Below are 26,333 nucleotides of genomic sequence, written 5' to 3' on the forward strand. Positions count from 1 at the left end.
TCCTAGCATACCATCTCTTACTAGACGCTTAATGGTCGCTTGAGTCATGTTTTTCACCATGGTAAAATTAACTGCAAGTTCCGGATGCTCGTTCTTCCATGGGAATCGCGCCGTGTACTTGCCATCGCAGAACGTGATGCACTTTTTTACGTAGTCGGTCGCTGCACTGACCTTTTCTAGATGATGGAAAATACCCAACGTTTCCAGCGACCACAAATGATAAGTCTTCAACACTTTCCACTGACTGAATATGAAGGCTCATGACTGGAACTGGCTTTTGCACTCTCAGACGTTCCATTGGGCCGGACACCAGATAGCCTACTTTGGAATTGAATGCCGTTGGACCTTCGCCGCGGACTGGTCTATCATCGCCGATGAAACCCCAATAGAAATCGGCACCGATTAGCAAATCGACTGGGAACAAATCTTCTCCAGTGTGGGGATGGACCAAATCAAGATTCTTTAGATGTGGAAGTCTCTTTAGATTTTGACGATATTTATCGTCTAACGGATCGACAAGATAGTCGATCACAATCGCTCGTAGGGCAACTAGAGTCTTGCCCTTAACTTCAATTCCAAACTCCACTACATCGAAGAATTCTGGAGCTGAACTAGCATTTGCGAATCCGCACGTTTTAAGAAACTCTTTTGCTTTTGTTCGAAGACCAAGACAAATCGATTTAGTAGTAGTTTATCTAGAAGGATACATACAAGCAAGTCACCGTATGTCTCGGGAGCTTTCCCGAAAGACTCCAAACCGCGGACGTAAGATTCTACCTGATCATAGAAGCCTCGAAGGCTCTTCAAATTAGCTTCAGGTTTTTGTAAATTGTAGAGTGCTCTCATGTAGGCTGCGATAACCTTCGGTTTTCTTCCATAGCGCTCTTTAAGGAGATCCATTAAAACTTCGTAATTTTCGTTGGATGGAGTTAGACCTGCCCCTGTGGCCAACACGTTTTGGTCTAGTTGACCCAGTAAGTAATTGAACTTGTTAATACCAGCTAACGATTCGTCACTCTCAATTTCGGCAACGAAAGCTTGCCAGAAAGACTGCCATTGCAGAATATCGCCATTGAAACGTGGCAAAGTGATTTTGGATCGACTAGTTGCTCGAGAAGGCAGCTTTGGTGTTTGTTGTAGATTGGAATAATCGTGAGGATTTGCACGACGCAGTACGTTGATCCTATATCGACATAGATCATCAGCGTCTTGAATGACACTGTTTTCAGCATCAGTGGCCTCAATTTCCTCCTGCAATTCCTCTTCAGGTGTGACTTGCAGAATTTGCTGATCCATTTCTTCCAGCGCCTCATAGCGTGCTTTGAGCTCGATTAGCTTGCTCTCAAGCTCGTGAATTTTCCGCTCCGGCTCCATGTCCACATTTTCAAAGATGTTGTTAAGTCTTTCTATTAATCGAGCAGCAATCATCCTACTCCCGCTCCTCAAACTAGCAAACGCGTTCGATCCGCCATTGAGACAATAGAGAAACCTCGACTTGCGGAGATCTACTTTTCTTGAAAGTAACAGTCTGGGATCTTTAACGTGGGTTTAACTCCGATGGATGTCGATAAAGTGTTGATGAGTGTGGATGAAGGTGGATGAAGATGGATGAAAGTGGATGTTCCTACGTTGTGTTTGATGACGCCTGCTGCTGCAGGGGGTGCCTGTATCGCCACGCGTGGTGGTTTGAGATTTGCCTCTCTCACTAAGGTCTGTCGGAACCGTCACGTTTGTAACGCCAACACAACAGGACTTTATCCTGGTTACGGCACCAAAAATGTCAAGAACTTTCTCTCGACATTAAACTTCACCAAGCTTAGAGTTTGTTGAGCAGCCTCTTTATTCGGTCTCACAAATGTGGGGGGACACTAAACATGGGACTAGGCCGTTTGGAAAAAAACGCGTCCTGTCCGTTTCAGACAAAAAGGGATACTGCCTAATACTTAGGCCAAGATCTTAATTTTGATGAGGGTAGGGGGAACAAACAATTGGCGCATCAGCCCTGGAGGGATAACAATTTGCGCGTCAGCCCTGGAGGGATAACAATTTGCGCGTCAGCCCTGAAGGGTAAACTGGTTCGCTACACATTTAATAAGTAGACAAGAGTATCTGCGTTTCTTTTTACAACTACTTAAGGACAAATTAATGAAATTGAAATTAGAGGATGAGGCCTTCGAAGGGTCGGAAATTTCCGACATAGACGGATCGTGATAGTTTATGATCTAGTCGGCTAAGGCTTTGCGCGTCGTTACTGCGGTTTGGTCTGGGAGCGCCACGACTTCAACCCACTTGCTGAAATAGTCCGTTATTACCAGAATGTGGTTGTTCCCTTCGAAGGATATGGGATTTATAGACCCTAGAGAGTCCCAGGGTTTCGAAGGGTGTCTGTGCGGGTTGGAGGGAGTGTAAAAGCGCTCTGTTGTCGGACCGTCGTTGTAGGACGTACCTCTCAGAGGACGTACCTCTCAGAGGACGTACCTCTCAGAGGACGTACCTCGCAGAGAATACCTCGCATTTCTGGAAGTATTCTTTAACGTCTTCAAGCTTGCTTGCCCAATAGTACTTGTCACGTAGCCTTTGGCAGGTCCCTCTGTAAGCAAGGTGGTTGGAAAGAGCCTAATCGTGGTACTCTTCCACTAGTGCTTGCCTGAGTGATGCGGTAGCCGGAGAAATAGGACCTGGAGAATTAGGACCCAGAAATTTAGAACCTCAAAATTTGACCTGGAAAAGTAGGACCCGGAGAAATAGGACCATATCTCGAAACATTTATTCAGGGTCCTATTTCTCCTTCATAATGCTGTCATTTCGCATTCAGAAATATTTGATTTGTCCGCTGTTGGAGAAGAAGAACTGGACGAGTTATGTAGTTTTCCGTACTCCAAGCAGCGTTATCAATTGCTCGTCTCATCATTCCATCATAACTTTTTGGTCTGAAATCATACTTGAAATGTTCTTGTACGATTACATGCTTTATCTATTGCTTTATTCAGCTCATTTAGTATCAAAGAAATTCTTTTACACAGTGTTTGGTTTTTAGCCGTTCACATTCTGTTACTGTTTATACACATTTGGTTTCCAGTCCTAGTATCGCCCCCCCCCCCTCTCCTAGACTGATGTCCTTATTCCCATTTTTTAGTTTTTTTTTCTGTCTCCATGGCAGTTCCGGGTGGGGCGCTAAAATACCTCTTAATACACCGATAAATAAGAAAATTAATATAAAGAGATAATTTAAGACATGTACATTTTGTAATAAAAAATACTTTTTGCCGGCAAAACCATAGAAAATACCACTGGTTCGTCGAGTTCCGCGGGGCTTTTGGTGGGTGGTGGGATTGAAGATATGTTAACATGAAGACTAGTTCATTATTAAAATTTAATAAATAATGTTTATAAAAATACTATTACAGTCTTAAATTAAATATTGTCTGAAACAAGGACAAAAAAAGACTACTATAATTCAATCCTTATTTAAATACCATTTATTTCTTTATCACATATTCAATTCTTTTCACAGTTACAAAAAGCCCAATAAAAATAATAAAATCATAACCTACTGCTATAACTATGCAAGGCGGTGGCTGCTGACTGTTATGTAGGCTAGGAGCGCTTTTCACCAAAGCAATAAATAGTTCAAGCAAAACTGGAATGTACAGTTTGCGAAGGAACATCTATGAGTAAAACGTCAATAGTTAATGCATGGCTTTTGTTAAAGAGAAACTAATAACCTCACCTTGCTCCGAGAGGACCACCTACATTTCTGGCGAGAACTCGTATTTTACCCGCATTTATTAATGATTTCTGGCGTCCCTCGTGTCTTGTTTTCCACCTAGGCCTGGCACATTTCCAAGGAGCTATTTGTTACGACGAGGATCTTGTTTTACTATAACAGTACTTAATTTAATAAATCAATCAATTTTTTGCAACTTGTTCATTTTCAGGGCGACAAACATTTGATGCCATTGCTAAAATGATTCAAGAGGGAATGAAGAACTATAAAATAGTGAACAAAGTAAAAGTTATCGTCACTGATAGTGGAGCGAATATATGCAAAGCAATAAGAAGTATGCAAAATGAAAAAAAAGAAGCAGCACAAGAAAAACGTTTGCAAGCAACATTGGCCAAAAAGGCTATGGAAATGTGCAATGAAACAAAAGCAGATGTTGAGGTTGCCGACAACATTGGCGAAGGAGATTCGCATTGCGATTGGGAAGATGAAGATGTTGAATTTGTTGACACTGAATTTGAAATCGCAGAAATTGAAAATAACGGCATCGTATCAGTTGGCGATATGCTGGACGCTCTCATAATTGAAGACGTGGACGAAAGAGGAAAAATTACCGTTTACAGTTCCAATAACCTACCAGAACACATCCGCTGTGCCTCCCATCTCTTGGCTACACTAGCATCGGCTGATTTTCAGAAGAGTCTGTCATCAAATCGGATGTTTAAAGAGCATTAGGGGAAATTAACTAGCATAAGGTGCAATGGGAAACTAAACTAAACTTTGGAACAGATACAACCGAAGCCCTCTAGCATCAGATAAGGTGCATTCCATCTTTGGTAAGTACAATTTTGTTTGAAGTGGTTGTTAGCTGAATTATTTCATTTTTGCTTTTAAACATTTCTAGGCTGTCAGTTGAAAACACCTGGCGAAACGAGATGGAACTCCACGTTGGACGCTGTAAAGGATATACCCTCCAAGGATCAACCTAAATTAGACGAGACAATGTCTAACCTGCAATTGGAGGTCCTGGATGACAAGGACCGAACAATACTACAAGAATTTCTTATCGTCATGCAACTAATTGCAATTCACCTTGACGTATTACAAGGGGAGAACGACAACTTCCATGATTGCGTTCTGCCCTGTATTTTAAAAATAAAGGTGGAACTTCAGGTGATTTCAAGCCCTAAAATTCAACCAAACGGATTTGGGTCTTTCATCCGCCGCGGAATGCTTACGCATAGCGAGAATAGGTTACCTACAAATTCATAAAAATTAAAAGTTGTTGACGTAACATAATTTTTTTGAAGAAATAGGTTTGGCGTTTACTTCACAGATGAAAAATTCGTGGTAGCAACATGCGTTCATCTGAAATTTAAGGTAAACTGGATAGCAGATGAAATGGAGGTGAGATTCAACAGGAAGCTAATAGCTAACAAAATTGCATTGGTTCAAGAAAACGAAAGAAAAAATGAAGTGTCATCGTCTAGTCGAGACCCTTTGCATTTCGCTCAAAAAACACCGCCACCCTAGACGAACTTGAGCTGTCTTTCATTGATAATGATACAAATTTGACTATGCTTGACAAATATCCTAGAGTAAAAAAATTGTTCTTGGAATACAACACAGCCCTACCGTCAAGTGCTTCAGTCGAGAGGCTCTTTAGTGCGAAGAACTCGGAATTTTGATTTTTGATTTTCATTTTTGATTTTCATTTTTGATTCTAGTTCGGATTCATTGATTCTTATTCTTGATTCTTATTCTGAACCAAAAATTTTGAATTATTCTGATTTTTTATTCTTTGAATTTTTTTAAGCATTATTCTATTCGGAATTGATTCCAATCCGATTTCAAATTGATTCGACCGATCACTGAATTTGAAATGTACCAAAACTGCCAAACCTAGGAAATAGAAAATTTTTAATTTTACTGAAACTAGCCACTTACCTGTCAAACAAACACCACTTACAAGAAGCAACTTCAACGATTCATAGAATTGTAGGATGTTGACACTTCGAGCTTGCAACAGTCGTCTGCTTGTAGTAACCGTTGCCATATATATTGTTACGGTGGCAATATCCGATTCGCCACTACGGCGGCGACAACAGCGCTAGGACGGAAATCCCGCCCCAATTATGGCCGTCCATTGGAGCACCACCTTCGTCGCCGGATATAAAAGGGGCGACTTTGCACACCTGTGTGGCTTTTTGATTAATTGGTCAGGGCAGTTAGTTGCAGTTGTGTCATTAAACTCTTTCGGTAAAATACACATTATCTTTTAATCTGAAGCACGACGTCTCTCTCTTGGTACAAGATCCATGGACGTGACATGGTGGAGATGCAGGGTACCACCTGTTAGGCTGAGTAAGGTACAATAGCGTAAAAAACAATATTTTGCGCAAGGGCAAACAGTGTTTTATTATGAAATTAACGTTTCTTAAATTATTTTTATATAATAATTTTCTTAGTTATCTGTGTATTAAGAGGTACTTATGCGCCCTCCCAAGAATCCTCATTGAGGCACGAAGAAAAAAAAGTGAATAGTGACACTAGTAAAGGGCGGGTGATGGTAGGCCTAAAAACACCAGTAAGAAAATGTAAAATGCGAAAATCCAAATACTGTGTAAACAAAATTACTTTTCTATTAAATGAGCTCTAAAAAGCAATAGAAAAAGCATATAATCCTGCAAAAATATTATGAATGTAAATTTTTTTTTAAAAAGTTATAATGCAGTGAAAAGGCTTCATATTGATAACGGTGTTTGAAGTGCAAAAACCAATGTAAGCCGTTCGGTTTTTTTTTCAACATATCGGAAAAATAATGCCCATTACACATTTAATTTTTTTATGATGGAGAAATAGGACCTCAAGGCTGGAGAAATAGGACCCTTCAAAAAATGTTTGAAGATTGAGTCCTATTCATCCAGATCCTATTTCTCCAGGTCCTATTTGTAGGTCTAAATCTCCGGGTCCTATTTCTCCAGGTCCTATTTCTCCGGCTACCAATGGGCCTCTCGGCTGAGCAGAAGGCTGTGTTATATTCCAAGAACAAGTTTTTAATTCTTGGATCTTTGTGAAGCATAGCCAAATTTGTATGATTGTCGACAAAAAACAATTCAAGTTCTTAAGGGTGGCAGTATTTTTTTAAGCGAAAGCAAAAGGTCTCGAATAGATGATGACACTTCATTTTTTCTTTCGTTCTCTTGAACTAATGCAATCTTGTTAGCAGCTTCCTGTTAATTTTCACTTTCATTTCATCTGCTATCCAGCTTAGCTTATATTTCGGATGAACGCATGTTGCAATTACGAAATTTTTATTTGTACAGTAAGCCCCAAGCCTATTTCTTCCAAAATAATTATGTTACGTCAACAGCCTTTGATTTTTATGCATTTGTAGGAGACCTGTTTTCGACATGGGTGAGTATTCCGTGGCGGATGAAAGACCTAAATCCATTTGGTTGAATTTTAGGGCTTGGAATTATCTGAAGTTCCTCCTTTCTTTTTAAAATACAGGGTAGAACGCAACCAAGGAAGTTGTCCTTTTCTCCTTGCAATACGTCAAGATAAGCCGCAATTGGCTTCATGACAATATGAAATTCTTGTAGTATTATTTGTTCCTTGTCATCCAGCACTTCCAATTGCAGGTTAAACATTGCCTCATCTAGTTCTGGCTGATCCATGGAAAGAATATCCTTTACAGCATCGAACGTGGAGTTCCATCTCGTTTCGCAAGGTGTTTTCAACTGACAACCTAAAAATGTTTGAAAACAAAAATGAAAAATTCAGCCAACAACCACTTCAAACAAAATTGTACTTACCTAAGATGCAATGCACCTTATCTGATGCCAGAGGGCTTCGGTTGTATCTGTTCCTAAATTTAGTTAATTTTCCCATGGCACGACCGTTATTTTCTTTAAATATCCGATCTGATGGCAGCGTATTCTGAAAATCAGCCGATGCTAGTGTGGCCAAGAGATGCTGGGAGACACAGCGGATGTGTTCTGGGAGGTTATTGGAACTTTGAACGGTAATTTTACCGCTTCCGTCCACGTCTTCAATTGTGAGAACGTCCACCATATCGCCAACTGATACGAAGCCTTTATTTTCAATTTCTATGATTTCCAATTCAATGTCGGCAAATTCAAGATCTTCATCTTCCCAATAGCAATGCTAATCTCCTTCGCCAATGTTGTCGACAGCCTCGACATCTGCTTTTGTTTCTTTGCACATTTCCAGGGCATTTTTGGCCAAAGTTGCTTTCAAACGTTTTTTTGTGCTGCTTCCTGTATTTTCATCTTGCATACTTCTTATTGCTTTGCATATATTCGCTCCACTATCAGTGATGATAACTTTTACTTTATTCACTAATTTATAGTTCTTCATCACCTCTTGAATCCTTTTCCTTGAAATATTAGGAAATGTTTCTTAAAATTTTGCGAACATCAAACATTTAAGTAAAACAGTTAAGTAGAACTCACTTTCAGGTGCCTTTGCTAATTACTTGTTGATAATGGACGGCCGGAATACTTTTTCCTGCATTGTATACATATCCCATGTATATTTTCGCCTTCTCTGCTTTCCCTCCTTTTCTTTTTCTTAAGAATTTCGGCAAATCAAAAGTACGCCAAAACAAGCTGCTCATACCACGGACTTTTCTGCTTCTTGGACTTGAAACCGTCTGACAAGTTCCCTTGGAAAACAATATAGCAGTTTCCCTTCTCGTTCTTCCATTAATAAATCATGATCATTGGTCTCATCTTCAGAATGAAGACTATAGATCTCTTCTGTAGCTTTAATAATGTTTTCACTACAACCTTCTATTGTGATAACTGCATTCAATTTAGTAAATTCCATTAGTCGTGTGAAAGGGAAGATCCTGAGAATTAACAATGGATGACTCAATGTACATAAAGAAGAAAACGAATAAAAACGCTTTACCTGAAATTTAGTAAATGATATTTCAGATTATATTATACGTGTTTCACGATTTTGGTTTCTGAATAACGAAGTCGAGTGGCAGAAAAAATCTTGAGGACTAACAATGATGACTGAACCTACACATATAAGCAAAAATAGTTATTTTCGAAGATGATTTATGTAAATTCTTACATATTTAGCATTCATCGGATACAATCATTAGTATATTACATGATTTACGAGTTATCTTGGTTCATGATTTGTAATTACCATTGCCAGTATCTAATCTGCCATAGTGCCGTTGCATTCAAGGGAATAATAGTATTTCAGGTCTTCGGTGAGCATAAATAAAGTACTGTCTTACCGAGTACCGACTGCCGAGTAGTAATTGTCCACGTTGCTCAGACACCAGAGTACAAAGGTAACGCTAACGCGTATGGAAAATTTTTTTTTGCTATTTAACAGAGTAAACACTAGACAGCCAGCTTTGTGACGTAGCACACATTTATGATTTAATGTTTCCATGGTCGCAAAAATGACTAATGAAAATAATTTATTTGAATCAATTTTGTTCAAAAATCATAAAATCAGAATAAAAATAAAATCAAATTTTAGGGAAAATAAAGCATTGTAAGGACTTCAAGCTCAACTCAACTCGCATATCGCCTCTTGCTATCTCCCCACCCCACTCGAACTTATTTCTACGACTCTCCCTTTTATTACTTTCTTCTGCTTGATCGAGGTGTAAACGACACCAAGCTCATCTGTTAACCTCGTCTCCCTTTTTGACACTGTTTCGCTGTTTTATTGCCCACGCTAACCTTAGCGTCCCCAAGCTAAGGCGCGGTATAAAACCCCCACCGAGCTTCCAAAAAAGAGAGTCCCCACGTAGTCGTCGCATAGACTAGTTGTGTAATTTTTGTAATGTCTTGGTGCCCAATTTTAAAATAGACAAACAGAAACGAAACTTTCAATTGTTGCAACATCGTCAGAATCAAGCAAAATTGATTGGAATCGCAGATTGGAATCAAAATTGATTCGGGCGATCACTGCTTAAAAAATACAGCGATATAGATACGTCGAGTGGTGTATCCCAAAAATCAATCGGATATATCGCATTTGCAAATAACGTCGATTATATAACAATGTAATACAAATATATTACAATATAGAAATATAATAAAATATATCTTGTTAAATTGTGTGGGAAATCCGCGTTTGGTTGTTATTTTTACTGGTAGATGGCGTTGGGAAATATCGGTATCATATTCACATATTGCTTCCGATAGAATAGATCATATCGGTTTCAACCTGTTTTCCGACGTGATATATCGATAATCGACACCCCTACTTGTCTATTGTTAAAGAAATGGCGTGTAAAAACCAGAAAAACAATGTTGTGAACAGTAAACATGTTAAACAAAAAGGGGGAAACTACAAACCGAAAAATCGACTTACTAAAGTGAACTTAATATTTGACGAAAAAGCCCGAAAGTAAATCTTTTTTACATTTTGTGTTTTTGTTGTGTTTCATTGGCTTATGCCTTCTATGGTTCTTGGTTTTTCCCATTGTTTTTGTATGTTTATCTCACACAGGGAATATCTTACAGGATTTAGAAAAAGGAAAGCTGAAAGACGGAAAAAATTTAATGAAAACCTTAAAAAGGAAATTAAGTCAGAAAGGAAACGACTTCAAACTGAACTACGTGAAGATATTAAAAAATCTGCCTCCAACAGGCGAATCCCTGAGATTGAACACCTAATTGAAGATGTAGCTCATGTTTATGAGCTCCCAGAGCATACTATAAAAATAGAACCCATATTGGATTCACAAATCCGAAATGAGAATATTTTTCTAGGAAAAAATGAGGTAAGCTTTCATGTGAATAAAACAATACATTCACATGAATAGGTTTGTCACACTTGGCAGAACATATTTTAAACCACTGACTTGTATAGGCCTCACTAGAAGCATCTGATCCAGAAATTCGTCAGACTCTGCTTGACAAAAAGAAGAAAACCAAGGATTTGAATAGACAAATGAATAAGAAGCTTCTGAAGACTAAAGCCTTCAAGCGACAGACTCAAATGGTTAGGGATAAATCTAGAAAGAGGGGCAAACATTTAAAAAACAAAAAATAAACTAAAGCCTTCAAATGATGTACACATTTAGGAAATTTATTTTTCACTAGTTAAGAAATGAGTTACCATAGTTCACCTTTTATTTGCTATTTCATGAGAATATTTATTTTTTTAAATAAGTTGTTCAAAAGAATTATGTAGAAGAGTCCAACTTAATATCTTATAAAACCAAAGATCGACATACAATAACTTAGGTCCCATTAAACTGACACCAGCAAAATTTAAAGAATGCATGGTTACCTTGACCAAAGGTATCACTTCAGATAGTATTCCCAAGAACAAATGCTGCAGTAATCAAGTATATCCTAGCTCTCCATCTCTTGATTTAGCCGAGTTATAAGGTTTGTCTTCGAAGGATCGTGTTAAACTGTTAGGTTATACTGGTCGGCCCACAGTAATTTGGGATTATAAGTGGACCTTTGTTTAAAAAAAAAAGGCGATTGAAAAAAGGGTTATGAAGAATTGTTCACAGTTGACTGCGACGACAGATTTTTGCTATTTTTCATAATGCTATTGATGAAGCTTTTCTCTATTTATAATTATACAACCAAGTATTGAAACCAACCAATATACTCGTTCAATTTCGCTTCTTTATTTTAATGAAGCGGAACAGGAACCATTCAAATAACAGCGATACAAGAAAAATGTAAAAAATGCGGACCAACTTGCTATGGTGTGCGTTTTAGTAAGTCGACAAACTTAAAAAATTAAAATAGGAAAATAAGTGTCTTTGGATCTACAAGAATCGGTAGAACTTGAAATGCTTTTACAATAAACGAAAAAATCATTTATTGCAAAGTTCAATATCCAAGCAGTTATTGATGAAATAATGGGCTGTTCTTCATGGAACAAATTTTACCACATTAACTGATACGCCTATTCAAACACACGTCGCCTGGAAAGCAAAATTTGTACATTGGATGGTGGATAACATTGTCATATGACGACAACCTTTTCCGCTTTTTATTGATTTCACGCCTTCTTTTTCTATGCAGACATGTAGCTAAGGTCATTTTTGTTTTTTTCCAGAGAAATACCGGAACAAAAAAGACCTATTTTGGCGCAAAATTTAAGTATTCACCTCAGCTAAGGTGAATTGCGGTTCATCTAAAATATCACTTTAGCGTGAAATTTATTCTGCTTAAATAACATTTTGTTGTAAATCCGTGAATTTCACCTACTTCAGTTGAATTTCAAATTCATTGGTTCACATACAATTATTTTTTTTTTTACTTCAGCTGAGTGGAGGTCCCGGACTTCCATTCAGCTCGCAATGCATCTCAGCTGCAGAGCTCGTATCCGATCAACCGATCGTACCGTTCGCCCCGTCCTGCCACGAAAAAAGCTGATTGGGTCGCATTTTGTGCTCATTTTTTCCGAGGGTTCGTGTTCAATATGGAAAACCCGGTGTGGTTTTGTAAAATGGCGCCTTGAAAGGTAGCCGCTTACAAAAAAAAGTTCGATTGACATATCGATTTTGTTTATAATAATCGAAAAGTCCAATGTATTATGCTCATTTTGACAATCGATTGCATTGCACAACCCGATTAGATAACTTGTTCATAACTAGAACTGGCAAAGGTCGGAAAAAAGAAAAGCCCTAACCCGGGGGTCGATCTTTCTCCCTCCGCTGCCTGAGCAATATTATGACCTACGCGATCAGCAAAAAAAATGTGTCCAGTCGACGGTAGGAAGGAAGGAGCCAAAGTTCGCTTCACGTGAGAAACCGTTTAGCGACCCATATGCTACAGCCACAATTCAGCTGAATTGAAGTCTATTAATTTATCAGGATTATCTGATGAATTTTAGTAATAAGCATTTTGACGTGAATTATCTTCACTTCTGCTGAAGTGAAACAGGATTTCTTTTTTGCGCCAAAATAAGCCATAAAGATTCCATTTACGATAATCCAGCGTTTTGCCTACCCAAAATTTCAATCTCATCCTTCCTAGCAGGATAGAAAATAGGGATGCAGCGAGAGTGAGAGAGAGAGGGAGAGAATATCTACCCTTAGAGTTCGTGCGTGCTCCTTTTCTCCTCTTAATTTACCTTAAGTCTAAGCGAATTGCCTGTTTTGCATTTGCAAGCAGGAACGAATTCGGTGTTCACGTTTAGTTAAATTGACACCCGATGCGACCACATCTGTTAACGCTATGCCCGTGTCGTCAAAGCGTCGTGACAAATCAAAGACATCCTTCATGAACTGTGTGTATTGTGATAGCGGGTAAGCTTGTTGTTTGTCTTTTAGAAGCACGATTTTTCAGTTCTTAAAACAAATCTTCAGTCCAGAGATTGAAGCCAAAAGATTACACAGAAAAGAGGCATCGCGTGAAAGATAGGTCTGAACAATTGAAAATCCCAATTTATTAGTTCCCTCATCCCTTCCGTATCTTTTGTAGCCAAACAGTGTTAAGAAAAATAAGTTGAACAAAAGGTGGAAAAAAACAAAAAACAAAAAACCTATCCAACCTTCACCCTCCGTGTTACCCGACGCCAACCCCAACAGTTTCAATTACATATTTTCAGCTGACTAATTCGTTGGTATAAAGGAGGCAAGAAGACTTCCACTGGAGACGTCAATCGTGTATGTTTTCAGCTGGTTGGACTAGTATCTAACTAGCAGGCGCTTCCTCAGCGGGTGGGACAGGGGCAGCAGCTTCGGCAGGGGCAGCAGCTTCGGCAGGGGCAGCTTCAGTTGCAGCGGGCTCGGCTGAAACGGAAACCGGAATGTCACGTTAACAACGATTTTTTTCCAAGTAGGTAAGGAACAAAATAAAAGCGACGACTAATATTTTGCTTATTGATTTCTGCTGGTATCACATTTTCCAAGCAGAATTGGTACTTTCATAAGTATGGCGTCATTTTGTTACTGGCATTCTTATAAACTGCCAACATTCGCTCGTCAAATTTTGAACTTATTTGACAGCAGACAAAAATAAAAAGATAAAGGGGATATAAAACATCACGAGGACGTTTCATAGTTTGAAGAAAAATCAATATATATAATAAAAATATCATTTTTCGAAGTATTGTACGCCGCACTTCTAGCATAGTGGTCTTATGGTTCTACAGGTAGAGGCAAAAACAAACCAACAAAACAAAAAAAAAATACAAAAAAATTAAAAATAAATTTAAATAGTTTAGTCTGATAAAGGCCACAGCATGCAAAGGCAAACAAGTATGTGTTTTGTTTTCGCTTTTTATCGTGGGACCCCCAGATCATGTTTCGGAAGAGCGCAGGAGCTCGGACTAGGTGGGCGTGGGCGGGCGGACGGCTTCAAGTCCTTCTGTTTGTGGTCTGAATTAAGAGTTTACCTGGTGGTGCCGCTGCGGACGGTGCGCCTTCCGCAGGCGGTGCCCCATCTACTGCGGCAGCTTGGCCTTCTGCTGGAGGAGCGGAACCCTCAGTTGGTGGTGCCGGTGTACTTCCATCGGCCGGAGCTGGGGCTTTTGTTTTTTAGAGGTTGGTTGTTTTGTAAGTCAAACCGAACACGTGATCCATGATCAGTTATTGAAGGCAAAACGTAATGGTTATTGCAAAGAGAAATCGGTTGTTATTTTCGTTGATTTATTTGGTTAATTTTGATTAAGTTTTTGAAACTTGAGTGTCAGATTGAGGAGAAGTGAACCATTCAAGAGCATACATACCTTCGGCAGGTGGAGCGCCATCAGCAGGTGGAGCACCCTCAGCGGGAGGAGCATCGGCGGGAGGAGCGCCTTCTGCGGCAGGGGCTTCCGCAGGTGGTGCCCCATCGGCAGGAGGAGCATCCGCAGGTGGTGCCCCGTCGGCAGGAGGGGCATCGGCGGGTGGTGCGCCTTCAGCTGGTGGCTGGCCGTCGGCCGGTGCGGGTTCACCCGTTGCGCCAGCTTCAGCGGGGGCTGCGTCAGCTGGAGCGCCTTCCGCCGGTGGAGCTCCCTCAACTGGTGCAGGAGCCTCTTCGGCATTGGCAACAGCTTCACCTTCAGCCGGTGCTTCGCCTTCTCCCTCTTCTCCTTCCTTCATTGGTTAAGGGACAAGACAAGAGCAATGAAACACGGCGAAAAAGTTCTACACGCGATTCGCGAATGGCCAATTTTCATGAGCATGACCGAAGCCAAACAAAAAAAAAAAAAATTGGGCGAAAATGCCAATGAATTTCGCTACTATTCTTTCCTTACAAGTTCAACGTTCGAACGCCGGAGATCGATTGATACTATTATAAGCGGCATCATTGAGCCCAACAGAATGGCGATTGGTTGAATGAATAAGGGAAGAATAGTGCGTTGCTCATTCGAACATAACGCAGCTTCTGTCGTATTAGAATAAAGAGTAAACTAGAACAATCGCGCGGCGTTTCTTTTAATCGTCCGAAATTCGGGGGCCAAGAGCTTTGATTTCCAGACGTCAAAGAGGCAAAAATAAAAATGAATAAATAATTCAAATAAAAATTCAAAGAGGGGAAGAGGGAAAGAACAACTAGCGGATTACTAGATGAGGCATGGTGTATGATTATGAGGTATGATGTGTGAGTATGAGGTATCAGTAGGTTAGCGGTATTATTTAACGATTTTTCAAACATGTTTGTTGTATTAAGTGTGATTGTGAGGCGATGTGAACGTCAACTCCGATTGCTACCTCAAACAGAGCAAACACTTCCTTGTTGCGTAAGTGTTCGAGGTATTCTGCATCCGTGTTGCAATCATGAAATGGCTGTTGGGAGGCGTGTTAATTGTAATGTTTTGTTGTCGAGTGATTGTTGGTACTAGCGGCCGTTATGGTCATCTGCATTTAAGCGACAAAGTCGATCAAAGGCGAAGAATTCAAATCAGGGACTAATGGACTAACGAAAATAGCTGATGGTTGGAAAACGGGTGTGCAAAAAAAATGAGGAAGAAAAAAAGAGAGAATAAAAAGAGTTGAGCTATGATAATGCGGTCGATGGCAGCCAGATCAGAAAAAGAAAGGCGTTAGGTTGTAAAGGTACCAGTTGGAAAATACATACCTTTGCCTCTCCATTCAATCAGATTCTAGCAGGCTACGTATGTTGACAAATAATCCGGCTGCACTAATGGACCAACCGAACAGGTTGTTGAGGAGGGAGAGGGACAGGGAGGGGTTCTTGGTGTCGGGGACAAAGGTGACAACTTGAACAAGAACAACTCAAGAGGGAAAATGACAACACGGGTAACATCAAGCAACAAAGGAGGCGTCGTGTCGATGTAGACCTATTCTATGTAAAGCTTTCATGTTCGAACACAACTGCAGGAGGATCGTCATTCGGCATTACACGAAAAGGCATTCAGTTCAGTCATGATAAGGTGTTGTATAGTGACAGATGGGATTTCGATCTACTGTACCCTCCTAGGCAAGTGCGGTAAATTTGATTTTACTTTATTTTTTGTTTTGTTTTTGTTTTTGTTTTTGTTTCGTTTTTTTTCCTTTTTTTTTTTTTTCGTTCTTTTTTTTCCTTTTTTCTTTTTCTTTCTTTTTTTTCCTTTTTTTTTTTTTTTTTTTTTTGAAATCATAACTAGTGGTAAGGCTACCATAAAAAATCACACATCTGTGGAGGGGATTCCGGAAGGATGGGTTTCATTTGAACAGACCATTTCTTGAAGGCAAACTTGTTTTTTTGCTTGCCCAGCGATTAAAGGAGGAAAAGAAGCGGATAAGCCTTCACATCCGCCGGAAAGACGAAAAAAAAAACAGTTGGGAAAGGTAAATGGAAAGGAAGGCAGACAACATATAGTAGAAAGAATAGCTGAACATTGCTAAGGGTACATCTACCAGCTACCTACATACAGTCATTTCCATGATGGTGGATTTTTTTCTCTAGTCAATCACAAGAGGGTGAAGGTAAAAGAAGTGGATCAATACGTCAGAAACGAACCTCAAATTTAAATTGCAAAGTGAAAACAAACGAAAATAGGAGAAGAGAAGGAGTGGGGTAAATGATTTTCGGTATCTTTAAATGGCTTTCATGGATGACCCAAAATGCAACCGCTCTCGAATATTTTCCTTTTTCTTTTTTCAGTGTGTGTGTGTGTGTGTGTGTGTTTATGCTAATATATTTGTGTTTCGTTTAATGTTGTTTAGTTTTTTTTTTTTGTTTTTTTGTTGGTTTTTTGTGGGGGAGGGGTGAGAGTAGAGGTAAAGGTGGACAGCTGATGTTGGGCAGGGGAGCTTGTCTCTGTGGTCGTCTCTTTGCTCTAAGCTTTGACGTCCTCGGCCCCCGAATCTCCCTCATCACCATCCTTTACCTTCTTCTCGCCTTCACCTCCCTTCTTTGACCAATCCGGTTTTTTCTGAAAAAAAGAAGAAAAGAGAGAGAGAAAAACAAAAAGTTCGATGAATGACTTGAAACATAAAGGAATGAAAATGGATTTTATCAGCTATTCCTGGATACAAGTTTATACCTCCTTATCCTCTTCCTCCATTGTGAATTCCTTCTTTTTCACTTGTTTAAGCTGATTACGGAAGTTGAATTCGGCGGCCTTCTTTTGAAGTTTGGCAAATTTGTTCTCATATTTGGATACTTTGCGCAGAGAAGGCTTAATACTGCATTATTAACCATGTGAATTTGCAAAAGCATTGGGTTACCGTTTAGTCTCTATAGGAAATTCGCATGTGTTTCGAACGAAAAAAAAAAAGAAACGAAAAGGCACACTTACAATTTGCCTCGGAGGTCATTGACGAGGATGTTGATCTCGTTGATCTGTCAGCAGGGCAACGAGTAGTCAAAGAACAAAAATAAATTGAATCACTAAAGTTTCGACATGATAAACTTCTGGATGGATTGAAAAAGGGTTTTTCTAGTGAACAGGGGGAAGGTGGGTGTTTCAAAATAAGAAAAAGTATATGCTGCAGAGACGTGTAACATGCCGTGCAAATGCATGCAGCAAGGTGTGTTGCCTTGCATGACGGGTAACGAGCGCATTGATTGAAAATGAACAATCACAATCGTCTGTTTAAAGCTCGTTTCTCGTATTAGCACAAACTATCTTTGCCTGTTTTTTCTTTTCTTTTTTTTTCATTTATTTATTTTTGTGTGTGTTTGTGTCTGTTTTTATTGTTTTGTTCAATTGTTTTGTTCTTTTTGTTTAATTTAGTTTTTGTTTTGTTTTCACACACACAGACAGAGTGGGACACGAACACACAACGAGGATAGCAGAGGGTAGAGGAATTGAGAAAACAGTTTGCCGTCAATCAGCGAAGAACAAATTTTATGTAACAAAGAATAACCTTGGTGAACAAATGACGAAAGAGAAACGAAAGATAGACAAAAGGTAAGACAGCGTAAGAATGAAAGAGAGAAAGAGAGAGATAGAAAGAGAGAGAGAGAGAGAGAGAGAGAGAGGAATCTCGATTCAGTATGTCACTGATGTACAGAGGCCAGCACTTCCTGAAGAAACAGAGGGGGACTGTTCTTCCCCGAGACACAGTGTATAGACCAGACCATCATGATTGCATCTATGATAAACATATTCGAAACTGAATGCTTTGAGCTCGGAAACGAGTCCCTTATTTCAACAAAAACACAGACAAGGTTAAAAATTAAAAAAAAAACTAATAAAAAAGAGAGAAAAAAAAGAGTAAGAAACCGGCCCTCGGGACAAATAAAATATCTAATTGCACGTTGAAAATAAGCCCAATTTTGACTTATTATGATTGCCAACAACCACCTCAAGGCATGATAGCTTGACCAAAATAGTTTATAGGTGGGTCCGCTCGATTTTCAAAAAATTTCAAGGGTTCTTCATATTTATCCATGAAAAAAAAAGAAAGAAACGAAATCGAATGGACTAGGTAGGTCCATATCTGGTCCATACAGAGTCGTCGCCATTTTTTACGATGGCGACACGGTTACTTCGGTTATGTTTGCAATCCACCCAAAACTTCAGATCGCTTCACTGAAGCCGCGTATGTGATCTTATGTTTACATTGTCGAAGAAGGAATAGCAGTTAAAAATGTCAAAGTGCAAAAAAAGACCAACATTCAAAAGTTTTGGATCAAATGAAATTATCAGAAAGGGCTGACCTCCGCCTGCGCATTAGACATAATTGTGTGTATGTGGCAAATACGTATTTTTTTAAGAGAAGAAGAAAAAGAAGAAGTGGAAACAAGTAATAATAATAATAATAATAAAATGGGTGAAAAGAGTTTCGCTTTGCCTCGTTCTGGCGAAAGTCAGGCATCCGATTTGCCCCAAAACGAAGCAAAACCGAATTTCGTGTGTAAAAATGGGATGGGTAAATGCTTGATGGGTAAAGAAATGAAAAGATGTCAAGAGAAAAATCGTTAAAAAGTAGGAATGAAAGCATAGTTGGAATAGAGAAGAGTACAATGACACACTGCCAAGCAAACGATGAACTGCAATGTGTTGATGTAACGATGTGTTGATGCTTAAGAAAGAAAAAAAACATAAAATCTAAAAGTTTGACGTTTCTGCTAGCAAAAATGAATCAATATCAACTTTTTTTTCTTTCAAAATAAAAGGGAATTGAAGTGGAAAAGGGGGAAGCTCTTGGAAATTTCGCGTAATCCTCCGAGGACGGCAAATCGTGAAGTAATCAAGGGAAAGCGAACGATGAGTTCAGAAACGAATAGTAGGCTAAAAAAAAAACTGGACTGGATTGGATTGGAGTGCATGCTGTAGAGTTTGATACCGGAACAGCTCAAACAACTATGAAGATGCCGACAACTGGGAAGAAGTGGACTACGAAAGCGCCAATCCAATATTGGGGCACTCTGAAGCGAGACTAAAACGATGCTAATGGAAAAACTAGCATTTTCTACAGGGATCATTTCAAGCTTCAAAAAAAAAAAATCAATCAAAAACTAAACAAAATCAGGACGTACTTTTAACTCGGAAGATTTATCATTATCGATAGATATTACGTTATTTTAAAAATATTAAGAAGAAGAAAATAAATCTCGTTCATTTTCCCCGCATGGAGGCTCTGTGCTGTTGCGGGCCAGCCCTAGTCTTTCCCATATTTTTTTTATTTTTAAGACAAGATTAGTTTAAACTGGAATTGCAGCATTCGATGTTTGAGTATTCCGATATTACAGCGTGTTTGTATGATCAATCACTTGTATGCCGATGAAACGACATATCTCAATGACGCTATCGTTTTGGAATTAGCGATGGTTTTAAGATGAAAATCACGACTTAGCGATGCCCGAGTCAACTCTGAATGCGTTCAAGAGCAGGGCGTTGTGTATGGAACAAACGTTGGAATTGACGATAATCAAGCATAGACAAAAACGAAAAGGTGTGTCAATAAATAACTACGGAGAACGAGGGCAATCATGATCTACGTGAATGCAATTCGGGCCTTTTGGGTCAATCGAACAGGAAATAAGAAGACAGCCTATCTGAATTGCGACGAGCAATCAGATGGTATGTTGATTATGAAAGAATTAGAAAAGAATATAGATCAATAAAGAAAGAACCAAAAGAATTTTGTTAGTGGAAGAAAAAAGCCATACACGAAGGTCAACCCTTTGTGATTATATCATTTTTCGCTAAGGAATGTCAGGTGAAGTAACACAAAGTAACGCAGTAACGCCAACAACCTTAAACAAATGTCGAACTAAGATATTGATATTTAAAAAACGATAATAATTTTGTTTTGTTCTGTTTTTTTGTGCTAGTTGAATTCAATCGCGCGTGACTAGGGCCGGCCGTCAATGGGCACATCGCTTCGAAGCGAAGAGATTTAAATGTACGGTAGCATATAAACGTCTATTCTATTCATCATCATTGTGTCCGTCCTCTTTTTGTTTTTGACAATGCTCGGTAGCAGGGTTGAACAAAAGGAAAAATTCCGTGTCTTCGGCACAATCGCAGGTGTGCTACAAAAAGTACAGCATGTAGTTTTCGGAAAAGTGCATTCTTCAACTTGTTCCTGCTATTGACATCCGTGACGAGCACTGAGCCACACAGCACAGCTGATGAGGCTACGCTGTGTGAACAACTTGGTTTTTACGGCCATAATGGATTGAGACGAAAGCAAGCGTTGTTCTGTGACGGCTTCGCTCAGTTGCTCTGAAGGGTGTTAAAAGCGGAGAAAGCGAAAAAAACGCCTTACTCGAATTCAAGATGCCATTCTCTACCACTCGGGATATGCGTGAGAAATCAGCTGAATAGAGGGGATTGAGGCAGCCGTATGAAAATCGGCGCCTCGCAACAACCAGTGAAATGTTTCCAAGCAAATCAGCAACGACAGAGAGATCGTGAAAAGAAGAGGTGAACTGGATGTAGTGAGTCTATTGGCTGCAGGCTTGATAGAGAAGGGTAGTTTTTTTTTTATTTGATAATTTTTGATTTGGTGGGTCTAACCTCGTAATCTTTTTTTCTGACTTCAAAGTCCAAGTCCCATTTTTGCGACTCGCACATGATAACGCGTTCATTGTAGTCGACACAGATCTGCTTCAGGGCGGCTGATTAAACATGGCAACAGTTCACTTTAGCAACAAGTTAAACACTTTAGCGATTATCACTGCTAGGAATTAATGCGTGAATACCACGGGATCACAGGCCCGCACCATGAACCCGCAAACACTTTGCCCGAACGACCATCGTAACGGACCCGACCGTCTCGTCATTAACATTTGCATTATTTTCCAATCTAAAGAAACGTTGTTTGCTCGTTTCATACGACCATCGCTGGATCAGTTTCCCCCTCCGTTCTTATCGGCATTTTCTACTAGACATCCGTCATTTCTTGGTTCGTACTACGTAAGCCGAAAGAAGACGGAATCTACGGATGTGTCATCCGAAGTCAGTTTTGGCCTGCTGTAATCAATGGCACAAGTACACCTTTGAGGGGGTAAAAGTGAATAAGGAGGAAAGGAAGGTAAAGTCATAGGGAAAGTAACGAGGTCACAAAGTCGTTCCTTCTAGCAAAAAAAAAACTTCCTCGGTATTAGAGCGATCGAAGGAAGAAATAGACGAAGAGAAAGAAAGGCGGCGGAAAATGAAAGAGCGAGAGTGAGAGTAAAAGAGGAAGAGAAACAGATAAGTAGATAGAGAGATAGATAGAAAAAGAGAAAGAAACCGAAAGAGAAAGAGAGCGAGAGAGAGAGAGAGAAAGAGAAAAAGAAAGAATGAGAGAAAAGAGCTGAAGTCTATATATATACAGTCGCTAGTCTGCAAGTTAACGTGGTAATAGGATTGGATTAAGGGCGTGATGGAAGATGTGCGTGATTTGGGAAATATCTATCTTAATTGGACGGTGTTTACCTCCAAGTTTTTCATCTTATTTTTCCATTCTAAATCGTATTTATCGCCTTCGAGTAAGGATATTCTCTTGTGAAACTCCTTGCAAATCGTCTGCAGTTCGGCTGGAAGAGAGAGACAGAGACACACACAAGAAAAGGTCATTTTCGCAACTCGTATTTGTTATTAACCTAAGTCCTACCAGACTGGAAAAGAAATTTAAAAAAAAATAATAAAATAAAAAAACAAAAAAATTTCAAATCTGTCATTCTCCTTTTCTTCCATTTTGCTACATAACTGGTAAAATTCGCAGCGAATGACTTCATCTCGGGGACTCTAGTTTCGGTATCCAATCAAGATAGACAACCGATACAACGCCATTAGAACTGTCTCTTAATGTCAGCCACTGGATGAACGTATTTAGCCGAGGAAAAAAAACCATTGTCCATCAAATTTGTTTTAAAGGGGACCTCCCATTGATTTTCATTGCGCCACTAGAATTGAATCCTGCCTCTGCTGTAAAGCCGAACGATTTCGGTTCTTGCGATATTTTAGCTGTGAATATCGTCTCCGTCTTAGCACCACTGCTCCTACCGCTAAACAATAAACTGGAACACGCCAAGGGGTGAAAGAATTGTGGAATATGGGGAATGAAATGAACGTCGAACGATGGAAATAGGGTCCCCGTTTTTTTTTTTGTTTTGTTTGTTTTTTTGTTTTTAGCTGTCCGACAGTTAAAGAGAAGAAGTTCGTTGAAATGTCAACTGAAAAGCGAAATGGTGATGTGCAGTCGTCGTTAGCTTTTGCTATTGAGAAAAATAAGGCACGCAGTGGGTAGAGGCTTGCAACGGGAATGTAGAGGCTCTGCTGTGGACAGCTTTGTGCGATAGTGGGAGCGCTGCTTTATAATGCGTTCGTTATTCATTAATGTGTTTCTATAATGTGCTGGAGTATTTCGCTTCGGTTTTTAAACTGAAAAGCTGATGGAAAAGATCAGGACATCCACCAGTAAGTTATGTACAGCTACCATATCTGCGGTGTCTCTTTATGTGTCAAAACCAGACCGCCGTGTCGGCCGATTTCAGTTGGTCGGTGACGTTGCCTCCGTTTCGCAAGAAAACAGACGCGGGGGAGGTATTCTCGCAAACGACATGGACGCTCGCTCGCAGACATATGGAGCGGGAAAACGAAAAGAAGGCAACAACCGAACAACTGAAAATGACCCATCATGGCGTACAGTCGTGGTGTGAATGTCAGTCAGTCAATCGGTGCCTCACACGACACGCAAACTAATTAGAAGAATAAATATTTGACATTTGACGGATTTCGAGGCTGTGAATTAATTCAATCGAATAAGAAAGGCCAAAGAAAAGTTGAAGATCCACTGAAAAATTGCATGAGAGTGGGTGAATGTGAAAGAGTTTGACCAGGAATAGGAATCGAATAAGTTTGCAGGAGAGAAGGCTAGGATGAAGAAAAAAAGGAATAGTGCTTGAAAGCAGTAGTGATAAAAGGTAGAGTGTGTGAGAGAGTGAGAGAGAGAGAGAGAGAGAGAGAGAGAGAGAGAGAGAGAGACGATGATGGACCGTGTACCTCGAAATCTTTCTTTTTGACTTCGAACTCCATATCGTACTTGGCGAATTCGAGGCGACAGATACGCGCGTGGAACTCGTTGAGTAGTGTTATCAATTGGGCTACTCGAAAATAGAGCCAGTAGACGAACCCCCGATACCAGAGATCAGAGATTTTTTTACAGTTTGTTATTTAATAACAAAAAAATAATAATAATAATAAAAAAAAAAGCCGTCAAGTAGCGACATCGGACTGGTGTTAATATAGCCACATCGGCTAATATCTCCTAGTCCTACTACATAGTCTTCGGCAATTGCTTTTTCTTATTATACTCGTATGTATCGACCCATGACGCAAGTGCGCAAAGTGTTATTCGTCCCTTCTTTTTCACGTTACTGATGTTCAAGATATGTAACGTCATTACTTCTCGTGACATCATTAGAAACCCAAGAAACTGTCTCGAATTTGTTGGTTGCCAATGATGAACTTCGTTTTGAACTGCATAGCCAGTCGCAAAACTAGCATCAGCTGCCGGTTAAAAAAATGAAGACGATACACTATTGCTAGGGAAAAAAACTACATGAAGAAAAAAAAATGGATGCGGATGACTCACCCTCATTGGCGTCGTCTAGATTCTTGGGCTGGCCGCAGCGTTCTTCAATGATGCGTCGTCGTTCGGCCGCTTTACGTTCTTGTTCTTTTTTCAATTCCTCTGCAGCTTTTTTACGCAACAAGAGCTGATTTCAAAGAGAATAACCACGTCTTTTAGTTTGGCGACAATCATTATTGAAAAGATAAGTATTGATGGCTTACCCGAAGTTTCTTCTTTCTCTCGGGAGTCATGAAACCTTTCTTGGCTTTCTTGGCGGCCGCAGCCTCTTCGAGACGCTTGCGCACCTCAGCCTTTTTACGGTCCTGCTCTTGCTGTTTAACCCTAGCCGCCTATCAAATGAATTTTCAAAAATCCAACTTAGAAAACTAAGGTTTCGTCAACTGACGCCCAGCACACGTTGTGACCACATCCATACTTACATCGGCGGCTGATTTTTTCTGCAATTACAAAAAGAACAAACAGTTTTTAATTAACAGGGTGATGTGACCAGTGTTTCGAAAACAGTAAACAAAAAAAATAAATATGTAAAATGAAATAAGAATTTAAAAATGGGTAGAAAAAATGACAAAAGGTTTTAGTTTTAGAAGTAAAAAGGAAAATCTGTTATGTTTGACAAGTGTTTTCAATTATTAGCCATCTTACACCGTCATCCTTTTTAGCTTCAACTGGTTTGGCGACTGGTTTGGGGGGCTCCTCCTCCTCTTCTTCGGAAGAGCTGGACGTGCAAATTAGCAGGGAACGAAAAATCATGAAAATAAAACAGGGGTAAAAATAAATAAGAGTTTCATGTGCCCTGCTTATTAGTCGCTCAACATAACTGATTAGGCCGTTCGTTTGATGCTTATATGATTATGACAAGTAGTCAAATAATAATTGAGAGGTAAACATAAGAACGAAAAATGTAGAACATAAAAATTGAGTCAAAACTTGTATAATTTGTACAATCCTTCGGGTTTTTTCATTCTTTGGTAAACGCGTTGTTATTAAATCAACTTAACGGAAATAACAAAAAAAAGGTAAGCATTCGATATTCGCTATTGACTGACCGACTGTAGTCTTTGTCAGTCAATGTCATATGCAAAGATGCCTACCTGAGCAGCCTGCAAGCTGTAATTCATAATAAGAAAAAAAACAAAAAAAAACAATATCAACTATAGATCGAATACCTCAAGAACTGATGACATGAAAAGAAAACGAATTTTTAAAAAATCTCTTTTCTTAAAAAAATAAATATTCGCATTTCTCAATATTATTTTATAAAGCAAGGGGGAGTTTGACTTACGTGTATTCTTCACTGTCCGACATGGTTAGAGGTAATCAGATGTAGAACCTGTAATTAAGTTAAATTGATGAGAAACTAGAAAAACGAAAGCTCTACTGAAGGCTTTTTTCCCGATACGCGTCGATAGATTTAAACAAACAATGCGCGAGAAGAGTTTAATTAACAAGTCGAGACTTTCCGAGTTGAGCTATTTCAAGCAACTTTTCGCAGTTTAATTTCTACCGATGGGGTAACCGTGAATGAGAACTAGGCACAGTTGCTCACTCTTTGCGCTCGATTCAAAAATAGCTCAGACGGAGAACGCTCGACGTCCTACCCGTGCATACCCAAATATAGGCACATAGGTTAACCATCATCGAGGATGAAAATCACTGCTTTTAACTGAAAACGATGATACAACTGAAAGCGCTAATTACAGTATCTGAGGAGAAAGGTCAAAATTTCCCGAAAAACCTAGCCAACAGAGAGGAAACTTTCGTTACTACCGTAGATACTTGCGGAAATGCGAGTCAAATGAAAAGAGTTTCTTGCAAAATGCTGACGATGCAACCTAGTCAGCTGTAGTTACCACTGATTGTTTAACGAAGTTTAATAAAATTCTAACAAAATGGTGAATGTTTGGGCCTACCGGGTGGTCAAAGAAGCGAGTGCTGGCACACACACTGAGCTCGAGTGACGGATACGCGAGCACTGCGTCTGAAACTGGGACTGTAGCCCGAGACCTAGGCTCGGATGCGGGCAGAACCAGCGCTACGGAAAACCTTAGCTAAGAAAAGATCCCTAAACGCTCGGGTGAAGTCCAAAATAGCAACCTATGACGGCGGGGAGAAGGATTTTCAATAACAGACTCGGCTCTGGTGGCGGGTCACAAACATCCCCAG

General features: G+C 39.6%; 2 protein-coding genes across 6 annotated transcripts; one reads left to right on the forward strand and one right to left on the reverse strand.

Moving 5' to 3' along the window:
- Nucleotides 1-10,007: 10,007 nt before the first annotated feature.
- On the forward strand, nt 10,008-10,801 carry LOC130688091 (nucleolar protein 12-like). Its single transcript, XM_057511084.2, has 3 exons — nt 10,008-10,135; nt 10,238-10,511; nt 10,601-10,801. Exons 1-3 carry the CDS (start codon nt 10,011-10,013, stop codon nt 10,781-10,783), a joined length of 582 nt encoding a protein of 193 aa, XP_057367067.1. The 5' UTR covers nt 10,008-10,010; the 3' UTR covers nt 10,784-10,801.
- A 2,174-nt stretch (nt 10,802-12,975) lies between these two features.
- Nucleotides 12,976-26,194, reverse strand: LOC130688083 (troponin I-like). 5 transcript variants are annotated; one of them, XM_057511074.1, is made up of 13 exons: nt 26,081-26,194; nt 25,453-25,500; nt 24,813-24,885; nt 24,590-24,607; nt 24,371-24,499; nt 24,171-24,294; nt 21,107-21,207; nt 17,432-17,475; nt 17,177-17,318; nt 17,021-17,065; nt 14,432-14,780; nt 14,099-14,230; nt 12,976-13,493 (listed from the first exon to the last, which is right to left on the reverse strand). In XM_057511074.1, exons 2-13 carry the CDS (start codon nt 25,473-25,475, stop codon nt 13,396-13,398), a joined length of 1,278 nt encoding a protein of 425 aa, XP_057367057.1. In that variant the 5' UTR covers nt 25,476-25,500; nt 26,081-26,194; the 3' UTR covers nt 12,976-13,395. The 5 variants fall into 5 exon arrangements, with proteins under 5 accessions (XP_057367057.1, XP_057367058.1, XP_057367059.1 ...); XM_057511075.1 differs by lacking the exon at nt 21,107-21,207 and adding an exon at nt 22,010-22,110; XM_057511076.1 differs by lacking the exon at nt 21,107-21,207 and adding an exon at nt 23,579-23,679.
- Between the last annotated feature and the right edge of the window lie 139 nt (nt 26,195-26,333).

The sequence above is a fragment of the Daphnia carinata genome, chromosome 8, assembly GCF_022539665.2.
Source record: "Daphnia carinata strain CSIRO-1 chromosome 8, CSIRO_AGI_Dcar_HiC_V3, whole genome shotgun sequence".
Lineage (NCBI taxonomy): Eukaryota > Metazoa > Arthropoda > Branchiopoda > Diplostraca > Daphniidae > Daphnia > Daphnia carinata.